This window comes from Merops nubicus, unplaced genomic scaffold (genome assembly GCF_000691845.1).
Source record: "Merops nubicus isolate BGI_N331 unplaced genomic scaffold, ASM69184v1 scaffold13649, whole genome shotgun sequence".
NCBI lineage: Eukaryota > Metazoa > Chordata > Aves > Coraciiformes > Meropidae > Merops > Merops nubicus.
Window position 1 is genome coordinate 87168 of NW_008630254.1, and position 18052 is coordinate 105219.

Below are 18052 nucleotides of genomic sequence, written 5' to 3' on the forward strand. Positions count from 1 at the left end.
GGTGCACAAAAAAGAAAGGAAGGTACATGTTTTAGGGAAACTAATAGAAAGCTGTGAAGTGCCAGGGATAGTAGCTTGATACAAGGAACCACATAGTTCTGGAGGGGGCAGATGGAAACAAACAACATGGACAACAGAGAAAATACACTCTTGTATATCAAAGTCATGTACTCTGTGTAAAGCATCCCATATCCTACATGCCAGAGCTATCACTGGGGTTTCCTCTGGCTGTGGTGCACCCTTTCAGTGAGTGGTACAACCCTTTCAGGATAATGGGATGACTGCACTTTCTGTTAGATACATCTTTCAGTGGATGCTATGCTGGAGGAAAAGAAGTTTCTGAATCATACTCCTAATGTCTTAAGAGTTCAAGTACAAAAGTGCCCATCTTAGATATTCTGTCAGTTAGTCCCACTGGTAGTATTTTAAACTCTTGTAATGTATCAGACTTGCTATTATCTGAAGCCACTCTTCTAGATGAAAATGCCATAGTATCTTTCTAAAAATAAAAATGTGAATGAATAATTTCCATGTGCTGGCTGAGGCTTTTATACTCTCTGTATTCCTGATCACTTATTTTCTCCCTTCAACATCATCTGTCATCATTCTTATTTCCTTAGGCTTCAGAAAGTTGTCAGATGTTTCTATTACAATGAGGGGTAATTTTAGGATTTTTGAAAGGACGATTGATAAACTGGTACTTTGATTTTAAAAGGAAACTGTCAAGTCTATTATGTCCTCAAAATGTCTTCCTTTTAAAAAAATCACAGTCCTTACTATGTATGTGTATATTTATGTATGTCTTTTCCATCTAGGGGATCACAAGATACAGGAAGGTGAAAACTGAAACCCCAGATTTCCTGAGCTGCATGGACAAAAAGCTATGGTCCATGAACAAGAAATTAGATAACAATCCTTATAAGATATTTTAGATGATTGTTGTCTCGTATATGTGGTGAAAATAAAGCATTTTGAAGGGAATAGTATGTATTAATACCTAGCAGTTTTACTATAAAAAGAGATCAGCTTTTAATATGTATAGTCATTGATTCTTCTTAACAAAATAAAAATAGAGAAAGGAACTGGAGAACTCTCCCCAAAACTCGGGAGCCTGAGGGATAAACCTGAGTCTAGTAATGTACAAAGAAAGGAGAATGGGATTTCATTGTGCAAGGGGTTGTTGAGATACTCAAAACTTGTTCCATCTCCATTTACAGCAAAATCAAAACTCTCAAAATTACTGAAAGATTATTGGGGAAAAAAGCAAACAGGTCTAACTAGGTCTGTTGTATGTTCAGAGATGCATAAATCAGTAGGGAAACAAAGGTATGCTTATTCCACTGTTGAATAGGTCCTCGTTCTAAGAATCCAGGCACATCTACATCATTGATATACATAGTATGAGCAGTAGATGTCAAGTCTGCTTCAGGAGAAATCACAAAAGGACATTGTTCACTTCACAGATGCTGCTTATAGATTGTGAAATACCTCGAGCTGCTAACTGATGAGTTATTGCAAAGGTCTGATACAAGGGCCTTAATACAGAGGAAGATGCATTTTGGAAAGCTTCAAATCATTAACTGGATAAGGAAAAAGTCACAGGAGAGAACACAGAGTGTAAACTTTCACACATTTAGACTATTAACTGGAGTTAAAATTAACTAAGGTGCTGGTTCGTATTTAGCTCATGAGACTGAGATGGTGGTGTACTGCTCCACGGTTCCTGCAAGGAGCAAGTGCACAGCTTGTGCGTATTTGCTGAAGGTGTCAAGTTGCTAAGTTTCTATTGCAGCTTTTTTTTTCTCCTCTAAAATGGGGATGCTCATCCTCATAGAAGGTTTGAAAGGCAAACTGTATGATCTAGAAGTTCTCTGGCCCAACCAAGCAAACCTTGGCAAAGAATTAATGCAAGAAGCAACTGGCTTCATTATATGGTGGACTGCCCTAGAGCCTGGGTTAACCTGGAGGCAACTCTTTAAAGTGTAGCTGGGGCCTTCCCACAGTCCTAAAATAACTAAATATTAAAATAAACTTCAGTGTTATTACTAATACACAGGGGGGTTAATAAATCTGTATTTATTATGGCAGGTGCCATAGCTGAACGTCAAGGGGACTGACTGGTTTTTGTTGTTTTCTCCTGGGATGGTTCTTTCTGGAGAGAATATCTAACACTGCTTGTACAGTGTTGCTAAACAACTTGAATAAATTGTTTTGGAGCAACATTCACTTCCACAAAACTTGAGGGGTTTTTTTCAAATCAAACCTATCAAATATAAACAGTGGATGAATTTTTTAAACTTTCTTTCCTTTTTCTAAGAGTTTTTTTTTCCAGTCTCCCTCCATATGGATATGATGTTGATTCTTTGCCAAGTTTCTTTAGCATTTGGTGGTATAATAAGTGAAGTATTCTCCACTCTATCACCTAACGCTAATACATTTTACATTAAGAATAATGTAAGTTGTTACCATTTTTCATTATTCACTATATAGCTGAGCAGTGGCACTTTGGAGTTGTATGAGATACTTTATCATGATTCTGTGGTATCTTCACATTCCCCTCCACAATATGCAAGATTCAAATTGTTGCAAATTGCTAAAACGCATATAAATTGCACAAGAATGATCTTCTCTCCAAGTGGTAGTTTCTAATACCTGTATTTGTGTTAGACTACATCAAATGGGAAGTTTGAAAATGCTTTGAAATATGGTCTGGTTAGAGTGACCATCTGCCTTCAGTTTCTTTTACTGTCTATTATGAAAATATCCTGAAGTTTAGGTGCAATAATATAAAATTAGCTAGTCCAGGTGTCTCTGTATGCAGATAATATAGCTTGAATTGTACATAATATTGACGTTATATCTATTAAAGCACACAGTGATCATGCAGTTGAGATTAAGAAGAGAAGTGTCTTTAGAAAAGTGAAAAATAACATAAACTTCTCCCATACTAAGTGTTTTCAGTAGCAGGATTGAAAGCTAGTGTGTCTTAGTATACAGAGAATACACTAACAACTAAATACCATTTTATCTTAATGGGTTTTCCTGCATCAATACTGTGTGGCTTAACTGTGGAAGTCTATATGATGCTTTAAGTTCTAACAGTTCTAATGCCTTGGGGGAAGGTTAGACAGGCAATTAAAAATCTGTATGTTACTAGAACTACAAAAACTATGTTAAAATATATCTTTATTTTCTCAATTTAACTAAATAGGCTTCACTTGCTCTTTTCATAAAAAGTGTGCTGGTATCTGCAAAATGAACTATGTATCTAAGATGCTACTTTTTTTCTTGCTTACACAGGAGCAAAAGCTAGAACCATAATGTAGGTCATCAAGCATTAAGAGTTTTCACCTTGTTTTCTTTGTCTCCTTAAATGTGCTAGTAAATGCTGAAGTATATACAGGAATTGTTCTTATTCTTGCATATCTCTTTTCTAACTCTTACTACCTGTCATGATTTAGTAAATCTGTAGGCAATGTAGCTCAAAGTGACAGAATGGAATAGATTTCTCACTTCAACGTATTTGAAGTAGAAATCTTCCTGCAGTCATTGCCTTTAATCACTGCAGATCCATTAACTAATAACTTCCATCCCGGGACAATGGAGTGACTGGAGCCTGGTGAAAAATAATTTTCTATAATAACCTACAAGAAGCAGCAGTCTACAACAGCTGGATTTTGTAGAAGCAGACTACCAAAATCAAGTATTTGTTACTATCATTTTAGAGTGAGGGCTGAAAAGTGACAAGAGACATAAAATCACAGAGAAAGAACAGAGAAAAGAGAGACGTTTTCTAGCAGAAGATTCTTGGTTAACTGTGAGACCAGATGAAAGGCAAAGCATTGGAAAACAAGTTTGGAGAAGAGTCTATGTGCAGTAGGAGGGATCCTGGCACCCTTCAAGGACCTCAGCCTTAAGTGTAAGGAGTGATCTAGACTAGTGAGAGAAAGAAATTAGGTCATTGTGTTTGTCTTTTCATCCAGCTCTGTTTTTCTTGTGCTTCTGCAGTAAGGATGAGTTTGGCTCAAAATGAAGAATGAGTGTTTTTGTTGTTTTAATTAGTGTATCATCCTTAAGTGAATGGTAAAATCAATATTGCTGAGGTCAGAGTTGGAGGAAAGATTATGCATAAGCTACCTGGCAGTCCGAAAAGTCCTGGCCAAGTCCTAGGAGCCTACAGTAGAGGTGATAAGGTGAAGGAGGAAAGAGAGCCTGTGCTGAGGAAATCCCAGCCTAACCTCAACCTGGGGAAATGGGAGCTGGCTGTTGACCCAACCTGAAGGGCTCTCACACAGGGAGAACTCCTGTTCCATAATGCTACCCCTTGAGATTGTTGGCTGTTGGACTGCTTAAAACAGTCTCAGATAGGACTGAAGTGTTTCAGAACAACACACAAAGGGCTTTTATCTGTTGCTGGCTCTATAGCCCAACTGGAAGAGGTGCTATTGTGTGAAACATTTTATTTAGGTATTACATAGATCCAAAAAAATGGCAAGAGTACAATTTAAGTTTGAAGGAATGAAGGCTGCAAGAAACTGGGATAACGAGAAATGAGCTGGGCGTTCTTACCTTGATCTGAACAACGTTCTGTAGCCTGTTCTGCCACCTTGTAGAATCAGCAGCTCCAGCTTGGCTCCTGTGATTGCCAGTGAGAAGAGGGAGAAACAGAAGCTTAAGTGGATTTGACAAACCTGAACTCTTAGTGTTCACTCACAAGAGGAAGAGTAGGAGAAACATTTCACTCTGACTTCAGAGGACTTGTGCCACACAAAGGGGGCAGTTGCTTTCTCTGATGGGGTCTGAATTCAGATAAGAAATTCTGAGTATTAAATTGGTTTCTCCACAGGAGCAATTAACAATACCAGGCTTCAGTATCCTGCTTCCACTCATATAAGAGAGAGAGTTCCCCCAGCACTGGGTAAATGCTTAAGAATTTGTTATTACCACCACTACCCCATTTCAGTACTCCACAGTTATTCAAGTTATTCTACATCTGTGGCTTTCAAAAAATGGAGAGGTGTAAGGAGGAAGACATGAAGTAGAAAAACAGGGTGAGGAAAACTAGTAAAGTACTGCTTCAGTTTATGTATTGGTGAGAAAGCTGGCCTGAAGACTTTGAATAATAGCCTAGGGTTGGCCCTCAGATAATTTAGGCAATGTTTTTCATTTAGTCAGGCTGAGTACTTCACTGCAATTTATAACCTAATAAACAATGTATGTTCTTCCACAGTAAGATGTATGGATATCTAAATATCTCTTGAGAATAGGGAAATCAAGAAGTAAATTAGCAACTCTTAGCGAAGGTTTTTTAGCCTTCATTCTGTGCCAATATTGAGACCTTGGACGTTAGCAAGAATGCTGTAAGATAATATTGTACTGATTCAGAAAGCTAGCTGACACGTTACAACCCTCTAGTTACCTTAATGAATTCTAAAAGTACTTTAAATTTCACATAATAATAAATGTGTATTAATCATGACCCCTGCAAGTCATGGCTGCTAAACAGCAGCATATATCAACAATTAAAATGCCTGCTTGAAGCATGTGCTAAAAATGTTTGTAGAAGAGAAGTGGTGCTGCTGCTTAATGCAGGAGAGGGGAAAAAAACAGGAATTAAAATAGGTACATCTTCCTATTTGTGAGTAGTTTATTAATCGTTTGAACTTTCCAATGGGAAAAACAGTCAGATTTTGTAGAAAACTGGGAACTTACTTCAGAAGTTTGTTCTATCAAGCTGGTGGTGGAGAATTGCCCCTTCATTGTTATCAGCCAAGCACTTGAAAAGCAGAATATGTATCTTTTAATTCCCCCACTCCACAGTAGATGTCACAGCAGTAAAACTGTCCTTTGCCATGTGGTTCAAGCCTATTGCCACCATGTTATGCAGGAAGAGTCCCTGTCCCATGAAGGGGTGTAATGGTTTGAAGACAAACCAATGAGAGACTCCAAGTCAGAAATACAATTTAATAAGAAAAAAAAAAAATAAAAATAAAATAAAAGCAATAATACAAGGGAAAACCACAAACAGAGTCAGAATACAACCTGTATTTAGGGTGGTGGTAGCAGTCCAGATGAAACAGTGGTCTCGTAGAAAAGATCTGGTAGCTCTTGTCCTCTGGAAATCCAGTGGGTAAGGCCCCCCGTGCTGTACTGCACCCCAGTTTATATCCAGGTGGGAGCAGTTGGCTCCTCCCCCTGGGTGGAGCATCTCACAATGGGTTGATATCAGTCTATGAGTCATGCAGTGGGTCCTTGATGGTCCATTAAACAGAAATAGCTCCTGGGGGGAGTTCTGTATGAGTCATGGGGCGAGGCATGGATGGGCCCATTAACAGGGAGGACTCCTCCTGCTGGGTGGGAAGGTGTTAACATCTCCCCTGACCTTGAACCTCTTTCCTTATCTGTTATAGCCTGGGGTGTGAGGTCTGTCCTGGGCAGCTGCTACCCATGATTTTCTTAACAGCCCATGAGCACTGACATAGAGAGTATAGAATACACAGTTTTGGTTCTACCCACATAAGGATACACTGGTCCCAGCCCCTGTAACCATGACAAGGGGACATCTGTTCAGAGCATTGTTTTGCCATTTCTCAAACTATCAGTGTGGCTTGAGTGTGCCTTTAGCTATCCCAGTAAATATTTACTGGAAATCTAAATTGAATATGTGACAGTATTAGTTTTGCCAGTTACAGTCAAGTAATCCATCAGACAAACCAGATTGTGTTAAATGCCTATACAAAATATGTTCCTACTAGGCAGAGTCCACAATCAACAGAAACACAACAGACGTGTCTCTCAGCTGACATTGCTGCTCACTGTGTCTGGAATAGTAATACCTCAAAGCCTAGTTTTTTCCTGTTCCAGGTACTAACAAGGGTGTGGGCAGATAACACCTGAGCTGGAGGACCAGAACCGTCTGCAGAATCTTGATATGTGGCCAGGCTTCTCATCTCTGCCATGGCTGCACACACATCCCACCCCCATGGGGGTAACCTGGCTGTGCAGGCTGGAAAGGAGCAGGAGTATATCTGAGGGAGTCCTTGCTCCAGACAGTTTAGCTGTCCCTGCATGACTGTGGCTGTCTCATTCTCAGGTAGCAAGTAGAAAATGAACAGCTCATTGGAGTCTTAGTTTTTCTTAAGTGTTTTGAGTACTCTGACGCTCTCAGTAGTCTTTCGGGGCCCAGACAAACAGCTTTTCACATATTCCTCTTGCATACATTCATATACCGAGGTAACTTCACAACTGTACTTTATGGGAGTCTAGGGCTGGCACCACTACATCAATAAGACCAGGCTCAGTATAAACCTGTTACTCTGGATTGATAATAGATAAGAAACATCTTCTCCTTCAGATGTCTTCTTCATGAGAGGTACAGGAAAGACTGCAGCTGAACAATACAGTAAATCTGGGTTTTGGACAGCATCAAAAAATTTGCAACTGCACAATAGAAAGTACTTATCAAGTATAAACTGCATTTGCTAGTTAAAATTTATTCCAGAAATGTTGACAGAAAAATGTAGAGCAGACTGTAGATGAGATGAAAAGTACTGTTAGGCAGCAGAGCTGCAATCTGCTGCACTGAGTAGTCTGTCATATCTTAGCCAGTGTGAAAACAACAGGTATGGTGGATTTTGTGGTGTGATATGATTTGGCAGATAGGCTGGCATATGCCAGCTTGATCCAGATTTAATTTGTGAGGTTTGGTGGCTCAGTATTGTAGAGATTCAAACTTCATGCATGTAGACCCACTTCTTAGGGATTTTGTTAGTATTGCACAGTTAGAGGTGGATAGTGTTCTGGTTTGGATAGATTGTATGTATTGGTATTTTGTATATATCATTTACACAAACCTTATAAAACTGCTGTAAGTCACATAGATCTCTCAGATGCTCTCACAATTTTAATTCTGATACTTTTTATTTGTAAATCAAGCCTTGACACCACTTTCCTCTCTTTCTCATAGAAACCTAGCAATTTGTAGCCCAAATTTCTAACAAATTTAAGTTCAACATTTCTTCTACCAACTGATGACTTGCTCCCTTGCTATCGTTACACCTTGTAATTTACCAGATTTTCTAAAACATTTTGAAGCATAATGAAATATCTGAAGTGAAATGTTGACTTAAAATGATGACAGCTTTTTAATGCTGATAAATTATTTCCTAGGCTCTTTGTAGCTTTGTATTCCACTGCTGTTCTGTCTCCAAAACAAAGTCTTCCCAAAGCTGTATTGCATGGAAAAAAAGATCTATTGTTTAAAATTTCTACCAATAAATAAAGAAAAATAGAAGCTGACAGGGTTGGGAATTTGGGGAAGGAGGAAGTGGAGGGATGCAAGTGCCAAGATAGCATGTCTTGCTGTTGGGAGTGCTGGAGTTTTCTAGTAAAGAAACAGAAGTAGTAGAACATGATACTCCAGGAAGATGCTGTCTGAGGAGGAGCAGATCTCACAGTTGATTGCCAGGTGCAGCGATCTCACTCCTATGTTCCTAGCAGAGGCACAGAACCACCAGCACCTGCACAACAGCTCTAATGCCCCAACGCCTGCACAATAGGGGAATACTCATTGAAAGCTAACTAGAAAGAGGGTGGATAGCTTGCTGTGCTAGAGGATTTCCCTGGCTTAGCACACCACGGGGCAGACAGCAGAGCCAATAAACTGAGGGAGCATCCAGTTAAATCACCTGGGAATGAGGAGGATGAAGGACTTCCCCCACCCCCTTTTTTTGCAGGAGTGAGCTAGTACTTTTCGTGAAAGAATATACCTGCCTGTAAAGGATGTGTGTATTTTACCCCCTTGGAGTGCAACGTTTTAAGGGAGTTTTAAAACTCCCTTAAACTCCTTTTAAGGGAGGTTTTTTTTGTGCTCCAGTGGAAACGTCAGTGTTACCAGTATTCATGCAGACTCAGTGATGTGTTTTGTGTTATCTTTGATATTTTATGATGTTCTTAGTTAATATTCTTGTCAGCAAAGCCATTATTCAGTGAATGAACATTCTAGAAGAATATTTGGTTTAGCAATTTGAGATTGAATCTCAGTAATTTATTGAAAACAATGACAAAGTAATAGAAGAGTTAGTAAAAATCAGAGTTAAAAGCTTAGATAAAGTAATTTTAGCTTTCAGTATAACTTAGTATGGCACATAACATATGTATTAACATACAAATTAAGATAATCTGTGAATTCTAATTTTAAAAGCCATCACATAAATAAGAGAATACCAAATCTTAATTTTACACTTGTTGGTTAGCACAGTCAGTGTATAATGAGCTAATTTATATCTTCGGTTGTTAAGATGTCCAGTGATGCATCTTGAAGAATGTTGTCATCCAACCACGATGACAGGGCAGGTGAATTCCAACCATTACTTTGCAGTACTGCGTCTTCAAACTGTAGCTGTACTCCACTGTTTTGGCACAGAAGTGCCTCCACATACACAGTATGCTCCTGTGAGAGAAAGGAAAGTAGTTAGGTTCAGAGAAATCAAATTATCTTTCTTTTCCAATTCCATATTTTAATGTATCGTTTTAAATTTTATGAATTGTCCGAGTATCTTACGTTTTTTGCCTGCTTTTATTCTTTTCTTTTTTAGTGCATGCTGCCATTTTTTGAAAAACAATAGCTCATATTTACATCTCTAGTGAGAACATTATTCTTCGTCAGTATTCGAAACTATCTCCTTCCTGTGACAAGAAATTAATTTGTGTGACACCACTTTCAAAGCATTTTTTTTCAAACCAAATCTGGGTAGAGTTGATATACTGTCCCCATTAGGCACTGGTGAAGGAAGACTTGAAGCGTCCTTTGCTCACTGCTGATCCTTGGTATCTCCTATTACAGCCTCCTAGAGCTACCCAGAATCTCTACAGAGCTATAAGTCTGCCACCTGACATTGGGAAATACTTGTAAACTAGAAGAAGCTGGAGGGAGAACTTGATACAAGTGACAAAGGTTCTGATTAGCTTTAAAAATATTGCTATCTTGAAGGACATGTAATTTTTTCCTGAATATTGTCTTGTTCCCCTGTTGTGAAGTTATTCACATGTAGTTGTCTAGGAAGAGTGAGGGTGTTCAGGAGAGGTGAATAGATTGTTCTCTTTCTGTTGGCTTACAATAGGACTAAGAGGTGATATGTCAGAGTGCATCTGTGCATTTTCCCTTAGGAAAGTGTCAGGTAACTGTCTGGCATTCCACGTATTGAAAGTACTATTTTGTTTTCTGTTGTCTTCTACAAACCAATGACAAGAGTATTTGTTGTGATACAGAACTGTCACATTTACCTTTTGATGAAGTAGTCAGCATTGCATGTTGTGTCTTCTTAGAACAACTACATGGATTATCTTTAAACGACTTAAAGTTAATAAGTAATATTTTAGAAGCATGTTTATCAGTTATTTAATTATACAATTAAAATCATAGATTCAACTTTTCAGTTTTGCATTATCCAGTTTAATTATTATCAGTATCTAATTAGCTCAGTGCAGAGAAAATCAGTTCCGTGCACAGTCTTTCATTTTAAAGCTTTATTGCTACACTTTTTTTTTAAATATCCCAAGCAGCTGTTTAATTGTTAAGTAATAACCATTTTTCTTTGAGTTGTGGTGGTTTTTCGTTACTAAACTTTCCTTTTGATTTAAATGTCAGAAAAATACAGACTTGCCAAATGGACAATTTTAGCAGAATTTACAAACTATCTTTGTTGACACATTTTAATAACTTATTAATTTATTTTAAATTTTCTGTGACTTCTTGACTTTGAAAATGTTCTTTCAATTTAAATATACATTGGGTATTTACTTCAGAGGATTATAAAGCTGTTGTCAAAATAATTTGTAAGATTTCTAGAATAGTGTCTCACCATTAGAATAATGTGCAATTTTAAAACAGAAAGTCACTGAAGCTGTGCAGAGTTTAATTGGATCTCACTTCACTGTTGTGTTAGTTAATGTCAATTTTGAAGCCGTCAGTTGGAATTGGTGGGTTTCTGCGAACACATTTTTGTGAAGAGGGTTAAAAGCATTCTGTTCATCCAACTGCAGGATCTCTTCCTGCATGCCGGGGCTGTGCAATAAACATTCTCTGTGCATTTTTCTGAATGTTGGATTTCTGAATCATCCTGTAAATCTACAGACCACGTTGGACGCGTTCATGAAGAAATGTCTGAGGTGTCTAACATTGGTTCCTGCAGCCCTAAATATTGTTCTGGTTGTCATAGCATGGGTGTAAAGTAAAAACACACACTGCAGCATGCCAGGATGGGGCTTTGTTGCTTTTAAGGCTGTGTGCTTGACAGCATGCTGTGGCAGGGCCAGAGAGGACCACTGCAACAGAAAATTCACTGTTCCTGCACAGATTATGAGACAAATTGCCAGAGGGGAGACTTCTGAGTTTTACAGGCCTGCCATGGACGGTTGCTCACTATTGTATCAAACGTACATAAAAGGTGTTTAGGTGCATCCCATGTTAAGCAAATATCACTGCAAAACTTGGATCATCTCTGTGAAAATTTAATCACTGTGTCTGTCCTATGTGATGTAATAATGCCTACAACACTGATTTGCAATCTGTATTCTCAGCTCTCACATCCTCTAACCTTGTTAGCCAAGTACTGGGCTGGCATTTTCATAATTGGTTGAAGAACAGTTTTCCTTGTTTACCAGCTGTAATTCAAAATAACTGAAGGACATTGCAACAGAACCAGTTTATATAAATAAATTGTTCTCATAGCCAAATTTGTATGGAAGGGAGTCAAATTGCTGTTGCGTTACCAACCTCAGCATCACCTTCTCTCCTTTATGGAAGTTTACAGAAAGCTGTGGGCTGGGAGTGTGTGTAAATGGGGACAGACCTTTCACAGGGGACTTCAGAGGTGTGCCTGGGGCAGTGTAGGTACTCTTGCAGAGTTATAATGCTGTTGGAAGGCAGCAAACTGTTTCAAAATGCTCTTTTCAAAACAAACTAACTGCTTACTGCTGCTATGTGAGTACTCATTGAGAGTAATTTGACTGTATTTGGTAACAAATTTAAGTCCTGATTTATTATGTCAATGCTATAGGCTGACTGCTTGAAAAAGACTAAACACATTTTGTCTGCAGACTTTACTTTGTTACTGTACCAATTTTAGGAGCTATTGAAAAAAATCAGGTCAATTTGCAATAATTTAGAAGTTTATTTCTTATCAGAGTAGGGATGCCAGTTGTAAGTATTTGGACCTTAAAGTATATGTGAACGTTTATCTAAGTACTTGCTGTAGTTTTCTTTTGCAAGTTTAAAACAAAGTTTGGAAGACATTTAAGTTTGCTTTGTTTAAAACAAGATTATGTTGCCCTTTGAGTTCCTTTGCTTCTTAAATGTTTCTATTTTAATGTAGCACTATATTTCTTAAAAGTGTCATTGAGATGCAAAACAGACCAGAGACAATCTGCTTTTCAATTAATAGAAAAAAAATGTTTTTTCCAAAATCATTTATTTTCATCTAACTATAAATTAAGGCCCTAAGATAATAGAAGCATCAAATATTGGACTTTTTTTCACTGCTTTCTTCCCTGTGGCTCTTTCAGTGAACTTAATTGAAATTGAGATTAAAATAATTATGTTTTCATTTGACCTGTGGTAGTATTTTGCAGTCATATTTTAGTGAACATTTTAACAGATCAAGAGCTGAATAAATTTTTATTTTGAGTAATTTTTTCTGTGCTGTTTTTCTCATGAATATACCACGCTCTACTGCAACTTTGTACTGTCTTCTCTTCCAGATGCTTTATTTGGGATGCAACTAAGTATGTTTCTCATTAGCATTCTCTAGTTTAAGTTTTCCTAAAAATAACTTTTGTACATGTATATTTGAAGTTAATTTTTATTTTAATATCATTATGAATTACACTTGTAGTTTATTTAAGTATCTCAATAATTCATTTAAATATGCGTTCTTTAAAAAGGTACTTCTCTTTTTAAAGGATTTCTCCCTTACATGAACTGGTGGTCTCCTCGTACTGGGTATTACAAAGGAAAAATATTTAATGCAAAGGCAAAGGAAATATGAATCATACAAGTATTTTGACAGAGTTGTCAGATATTTAAAGTTTTACATTTGGTCTTTTGGAAAGTTTAATTGTTCATTTATGAGGTTAAAGATATTCAGTTTTTATCCATATGTTTGGGTTTTTTTGTGAAAAACAGCAGTCAAGCAAAATTCCTTTTAAAAATGCAAATAAGGCTAATGGAAGCCTGCAACATACTGCAGAGATCATTTTCTCTAAATATTAAGAAGGAATCCTGTATATGCTTAACTCTTCTACTCAAAAGTGTTCTGCACTATGGCTTTGCAACTGGAAATGACAAGGAGTGGGCACAAAATAATGTATATTATTTTCATTTTAAATTGTTGATGTAAGTAGATATGCTCCCATGAGGATATAATGCTTGTCTCTGAAGATGGAAATTATTACTGGGATGTTATCTCTCTTTCCTGAATTTGCAAATAAAAAATGCAGTGCTATGTTACTGATGTTCTTCCTTCATACTTCTGTCAGAGTTAGCTTTGCAATTGATTTCATAGTACTCATTTAAATGTTTTTGGAATAGCTGTAAAGCTGCACTTTTATGGTACACAAATAGTGAAAGGTGTTTATATTTGACTAAGAACAATACTCATATTCTTGAGAGGTTTTTTGTTTCTTCTAGCGGAAGACTAATACTTAACCATGTTTTCTTTTTTCTTTATTTTTTTTTTCCTTCCTATGAGTGAGGAGTTTTCATGTCTAGATTGAATAGAGCTGTCATTCTAGCCTTATCAAAAGAACAAGAACTGACAAAATAGAATATGTTCAGTCTTTTGTATTTCCAAAAGTACTGTTTAATGCAACCGAATGAGGAGTGAAAATATGTCAGGACTGTCCCTTGAAGTTTTCTGGAAAGTCTTATTGTAGACTGGAACTCCTTTCTTTAATTAGCTACACTAAGTACTTCAGGTACCTGTATTTTGTTGCTTGTCCTTACTGAAATCTCATTGCCATGGAGTACATTTAAATAAAAAAGGCGGCTTTGTTGCATAAATTGGTAATTTTGCTAATCTTTGCCTTAATTGTTTAGTAAATAACTATTCCTCACTTTTAAGAAATAATCAGCTGACAATGAGATATGGTTTCTTCATAGACTTTTTTTTTCTGCAGGATCCTTGCTATTGATTTAGGTCACAGTAAGCTCAGGGTATGTGGGCTGGCTCTAAAAACCTGCTTGTTCCACCACATTCTTTAATACCTCTTCTGTGGTTGTGTGTACACGTTCCATATGTGTGAATTACAGCTGCCAGACTGCTAATTATGTTTTTCGAGTGGTAGGTCCCATCCGTTTCCATAGATGCAGTGTTACAAAAGGATGAATACAAATGTGCTCAGCTGTGAACATTGTGCTATAGGTTCCCTCCATGTCTATCCTGATTTCTTGGTTAGGACCACATGTATACTTCTTATCCACTACTTGTTAAATATGCATGACTTTTATCTTCTTTTGCTGAGTAAGAGTCTTTCAGCTTTCTTTAATTCCCAATTAGCTTTTCTCTAGCTAATAGTGTCATTAATGCCTAAAATAGTGCTGTATCTCTGAAGGCTGAAACCATTATTTAGTGAGCAAGTGAAACTAAAACACCATACATTTTTATAGCTTTTAATAGGAATGTACTGAAATTTCTTCCAACTGGGCATTTTTAGTCTGAATGTTTCCTCATGGGACTGCTAATGTAGGTTGCAAAGGAGTTACTGTTAGGCCTGAGAAACGGGTTTTTATTATGCATTAGGCTGCATTTAGTCCCCTGTAACCCCCTCAGCAGACCACATTTGCGTTTCAGTAGCAAAATATTCAGGAAATGCTTCCCCCCTCATCCCATTTTTTCCTTGTTAGGAGTTTAGACCCCAGGTCAGGTCCCAGGGCTTCAGCTTTATCCCCCTGGAGTATTACTGCTGCCACCGTGTACTGGACAGAACGCCCACCTAATGTCACTGTAAGGAAGCACCCAGGAAAGCAGCACCAGCTGCTGTGGGTCCCACCAGTGCAGCAGAAATGGAAATCAGGGTGAGGGAGTACTGCTCAATTCCCATTTCCATCTGGACTCTGCTCCTGACTTCACACCCCGTCGTGTCAATCTCCCTGAAAAGTTAAAAAGGGGGAGGTTGTGTCACTCAACTAGCCTACCAGTCAAACAGTCCAGGCTTCTGAGAATTAATGTTTTGGGGAAAATGGCAGCCTAATGTCTGTATAAATAAAAATTTCTTTGCGTTTCAGTGTTGCTTACTAGCTCACAAGTTTGAATGTTAATCTTTGTATTTCTTTTGGATTGTTCAAGTCAGGATTTATCAAAGATCTTTCTTGCTATATGTTGTTTCTCTATACTCTCAGAAGTGAAGGGACCATTAAATTACTGCTTTTTGTTAAAAGATAAAAGATCATTTTATTAATTTTTCATGACTGCAAGTGGATGCATTCTCTTCTTAATGAACCCCACCTAGAAATGAAAAGGACAGTTATTTAAAATATACCCTCATGGCATGTATTTTTCTGCCTGAAATCTGAAGAAATGATCAAGGAAGGATTTTGAAGGTGTTTCTACAGCTCATTATGAATTCTGTGCAATGCAAAGTCTCAACTTTATTTTTGGCCCAGAAGTAGATGTCTGATATAAAATTCCCTTTTGGCAAGGAAAAGATTAGGATTCCACAAATCCAAATTCTTTTGCTTATGGCTATATCCCCATTGAAGCATTAGATTTTCCTTGGAGATCTTTCACAACCAGAAACACGATTCTTCTGGCAGGGTATGGTGCATATCAGCTTCCTCTCTAGACTGGCTCACTCTCCAGACTTGCTAAGGAATGAATTCAGCTTGGCAGTACTAATCCAAAGATACATAAAAGGGAAGAATGAGACTCCTACGTTTGGAAGCAAGAAAGTGTAGAAGCTGGTACAGTGAGATTTGGTTAATCAGTTAAGGTTTTCTTTTTATAAAAACGCAGAAACTTGAATATTTTGAAATCATATAACAACATATAATGTATTTTAATAATTTCTAATTCACACGATTGATTTCACATTTCTTTTAGGATGCTAACAATCTCATTCCTTGTTCAGAAGAGTGGGAGAAACAAAATTAACAGTACATTGTTCTTTCACCTACAGCTGGCAGTAAATAACAGCAATTAAAAATCAATTGTGTGAACTAACTACTATTCGTTAATTTCAAAGCAAGTGCTGTACTTTTTTTCTAGATCTGAAAAAAAGTGGAGTCCTTTAGCCCCATCTTCTTCTCTTGCTAAATAGTGGTCTGTGTTAATAAGCAATGAGATAACTTGATTCATTATCTCTGTCTACCCTTCCAGGGGTCACAAGCGCAAACTGGATGAAGGTGATGCTGTCAGTGAATCCAGTAAGGAATCCAGCAATGAGGATGAGGAGGGAAGCAGTTCTGAAGCAGATGAAATGGCAGCAGCGCTTGAAGCTGAATTGAATGACTTCATGTGACATTCATGCAGAAGATGGAATTTGTAATTATATTTTACGTCTCATAAACAGATGGGACTTCAGATGAGTCCCCTATGTCCATACTCAATGTTTTTTCAAAATGTGTGTGTATATTTTGCAAAGCAACACAAGAGGTGACACGTTATTTTACAAAATCAGAAATAGATGTTTTTAAGGTGTTTTACTAAAGGAAAATATACTTTTTTAAACAAAAAAAAAAAAAAAGTATTACAATGGGACTTGGTGTGCTATGCCAAAGACGTGTTAGGAGCTCCGCAGAACCTTCATATACAGGACAGTGATGCAAAGATTTGCAGTCGAACATCCAGCAACTTTTTAAAACTGTTGCAGTCTGTGGTTTATGGGTAACAGTCTTCAAAATAAAAAAAAAAAAGAGGAGGCAGAGGAAATAGAATTGTCTGGGTAGTACAGCAGGAACCTGATGAACTGGTCATCCTTTTCCACAAATAAATGCTATCAAATATAAAAGGATTTTTGAAATAAAAAAGAACGATTTATATTTGTAAAGGAACAGAGAATGTGATATGCCAGCTTTGTGAACTCTGCACTTGACCCACCTGTCATTTGCTTCTAAGAGAGTACATACCAATCAAAAGTCCATGTTTTAAGTTACTTTGTGGAGTAGCTGGGTTCTTTAGGGACATTGTTTAGATTTTTAACTTTTCTTCTCTGTAACCAGAAATTTAGCACAGCATACTGTGTGATCCTGTACTGCTGTAAGAAGCATATTCACCCATTCGTGTTGTCTTGGAAAGAACGAGTGCTACTTCAGTCTAGATAGAATTTAATTTCTTTGGCAAAAGATCTGATGTAAAGTTTTTGTATATTCTATTTCATATTTGACCCATAAAACAGATTTTCTTTCATTTAATAAAAATTCGTTTTGTATTCTTTGCTTCCCTTTCTTGTTCATTTGCTTCCATCAAATACATGGCACATTTCCATGTTATCTTTCCCTTACTCTGCGTGAAAATAATGGAAGACATTGGAAACAAGTGCACGTTTGTAGATTCAAGCAGGTAACTGCGGCAGAGAAGTGAAACGCTGGCTCAGATTCCCTTTCCTTTAGTACCTGAACTCTTGCATTCTGACATTTTTCTCAGGTCTGTTTGTCCTCTGAAGAAACTCTAAGAGTTATTGCTCTGGTATTGAATTTCTGAGGCTAGAACTAGGGTTAATTCTTGATTGTTGGCACCTGGAGAGACAAATCCTTATAAAACGTCGTTGCAAAAGACAACATTAGTTCAGATGTCATGGTTAAAAGGAAGTACTTTCTGGTACAGAAATACTGAATTTTGCCACTTAGAAGGAAAACAGAATATTTTAATAGAATCACAGGTGGTTTACAAATAACGGCCTACTTTTCAAAGCTTCATAATGGCAATAAAAGGAAGACAGGAAATAGAATATTTTCCAATTAATACTGCTTTTTCTCTTCAGAATGAAAGGTAAGCACCCACAAGATAAAAATAGCATTATCTGTGGGAAAACCTTAATATTCCTGGACATTTACACA

The 18052-nt window shown here is 37.3% G+C and overlaps 1 protein-coding gene across 1 annotated transcript in view; it reads left to right on the forward strand.

The window, feature by feature from the left end:
• CTDP1 (CTD (carboxy-terminal domain, RNA polymerase II, polypeptide A) phosphatase, subunit 1) overlaps positions 1-17423 on the forward strand; it is a 91604-nt gene extending 74181 nt beyond the window's left edge. The window contains exon 12 of the mRNA XM_008947228.1: positions 16374-17423. Within this exon, the coding sequence (XP_008945476.1) occupies positions 16374-16515 (142 nt within the window). The 3' untranslated portion in view covers positions 16516-17423. The remainder of the gene's footprint in view (positions 1-16373) is intronic.
• Positions 17424-18052: the final 629 nt, after the last annotated feature.